General features: G+C 34.9%; 1 protein-coding gene across 1 annotated transcript in view; it reads left to right on the forward strand.

Moving 5' to 3' along the window:
- The window catches only part of LOC107552879 (1-phosphatidylinositol 4,5-bisphosphate phosphodiesterase beta-2-like), a 41,212-nt gene that overhangs the window by 2,571 nt on the left and 36,912 nt on the right, over window positions 1–1,729 (forward strand). The window contains 2 exon segments of the mRNA XM_016234917.1: window positions 631–699; window positions 1,441–1,578. Of these exon segments, the coding sequence (XP_016090403.1) occupies window positions 631–699; window positions 1,441–1,578 (207 nt within the window).

Here is a 1,729-nt window from a genome sequence, read left to right on the forward strand (position 1 = left end):
ATATATATATATATGTGTGTGTGTGTGTGTGTGTGTGTGTGTGTGTGTGTGTGTGTGTGTGTGTGTGTGTGTGCGTGTGTGTGTGATAGTATTTATTAATATTTTGAATGAGCTTTTATTTTTATATTTCAGCTTTAATTTTAAGTATTTGTAAGTGTGTTATGTGCTTTTGTCATATTTATTTTTTAAATATTTCTATTTAGTTTATTTTTTCTTTTGGTTTTAGTTTTAGTCATTTTAATACTTCAACCTAAACCAAGGCAACATTTCTAAGTTTCAATTTTTACCTTTTAAGGTGTATTTATTATTCATTTTAATGTAATACTTTAGCTTCATTTCAATTAACAAAAATAATTTATAATAGTTTCAGTTAACAATAAGAAAACTTTACACAACATAATGTGATTTGTAAGGTCTTGTTTGCAATTATTGAAATAATTAGTTAAATAATATTAGATTTTTTTTAGAGTGTTTGCCCTATTCTTTATTCATTTTCTCATCCATTACAGGAATCGAACCCATGACCTTGGCGTTGCTAACATCATGCTCTACTGTTAGAACAACAGAAATTCTGTATCCTATTCTGTGTATTATCTGTGATGTCACATCCTGTGTCTCTCCGTCCCACAGGAAACTGAGTTTTTGGATATCGCAACCATCAGGGACACAAGAGCGGGAAAATATGCCAAACTCCCTAAAGTATGTGCCCTATCCATGTTATGTAATGTGTTTTGTGTTGCATAACTCAGTTTTCTTCATGACTAAACAGACCTGCCGGCCTTCAGACGGAGTGTCAGTGTTTGAGTTCACTGTTGCATTTGAGCATTTGTGTGAATTTGCCTTGCAAACAGCAGCGTTCAGCAGAAACATCCACTTACACAGCAATCACATCAACCACAGTCAACTCATGTTCACATCGAAGAACCACAGCAACTGCTGACATACAGCATTAACAGACACAAATGATTTCATCTCACAAAGTTGTTGGTTTTTACATTTAGATTTATGCATTTAGCAGATGCATTATCCAAAGCATCTTGCATTAGAGAAGCATTTTTGACATGCACATTTTAAAATACTATTAGATATGATGTTATTGATGTTATATTTGATATATGAATGTTTCTATATAAATGAAATGGTGTTCTTTGTCTCTCCGCACACACACAGCTGTTGACCTCGCGTTTCTCCCTTCACACATTTGCATGAAGCCGGATTTGTTTGCCGGTCTGGGTTGTTCTTGATGGCTCATGTATGGAAAGCAGACGTCATGGATGAGATGTTTAAAGCTTCTAGAGTTTTCCCTCCTAAACGTCACTTGCTTTAACATTTTGATGTTTGATGCAGTGACTTTCAGAAATCTGAAGTGTTGTTTTAGTGTTTAGGTAGACAACGTTTCATATTCTCAAGCAATGTCTTATGATTTTCTTCCTCTTTCAGCATCCAAAGGTCCGTAACGTCTTCAACATGGATTTTCCTGACAGCCATCATCTGGCCAAAGCGCTGACCATCGTGACGGGACCAGACACCGTCAGCCTCTCCTATCACAACTTCTTCGCTGCTAAAGAAGTGGCTCAGGTAGCATACTTCATAAATGTGTTTCATTTTAACCATAATCACATACTTCAATACATTTGATGGATAGATAGATAGATAGATAGATAGATAGATAGATAGATAGATAGATAGATAGATAGATAGATAGATAGATAGATAGATAGATAGATAG

The sequence above is a fragment of the Sinocyclocheilus grahami genome, unplaced genomic scaffold, assembly GCF_001515645.1.
Source record: "Sinocyclocheilus grahami isolate Dianchi unplaced genomic scaffold, SAMN03320097.WGS_v1.1 scaffold460.1, whole genome shotgun sequence".
Lineage (NCBI taxonomy): Eukaryota > Metazoa > Chordata > Actinopteri > Cypriniformes > Cyprinidae > Sinocyclocheilus > Sinocyclocheilus grahami.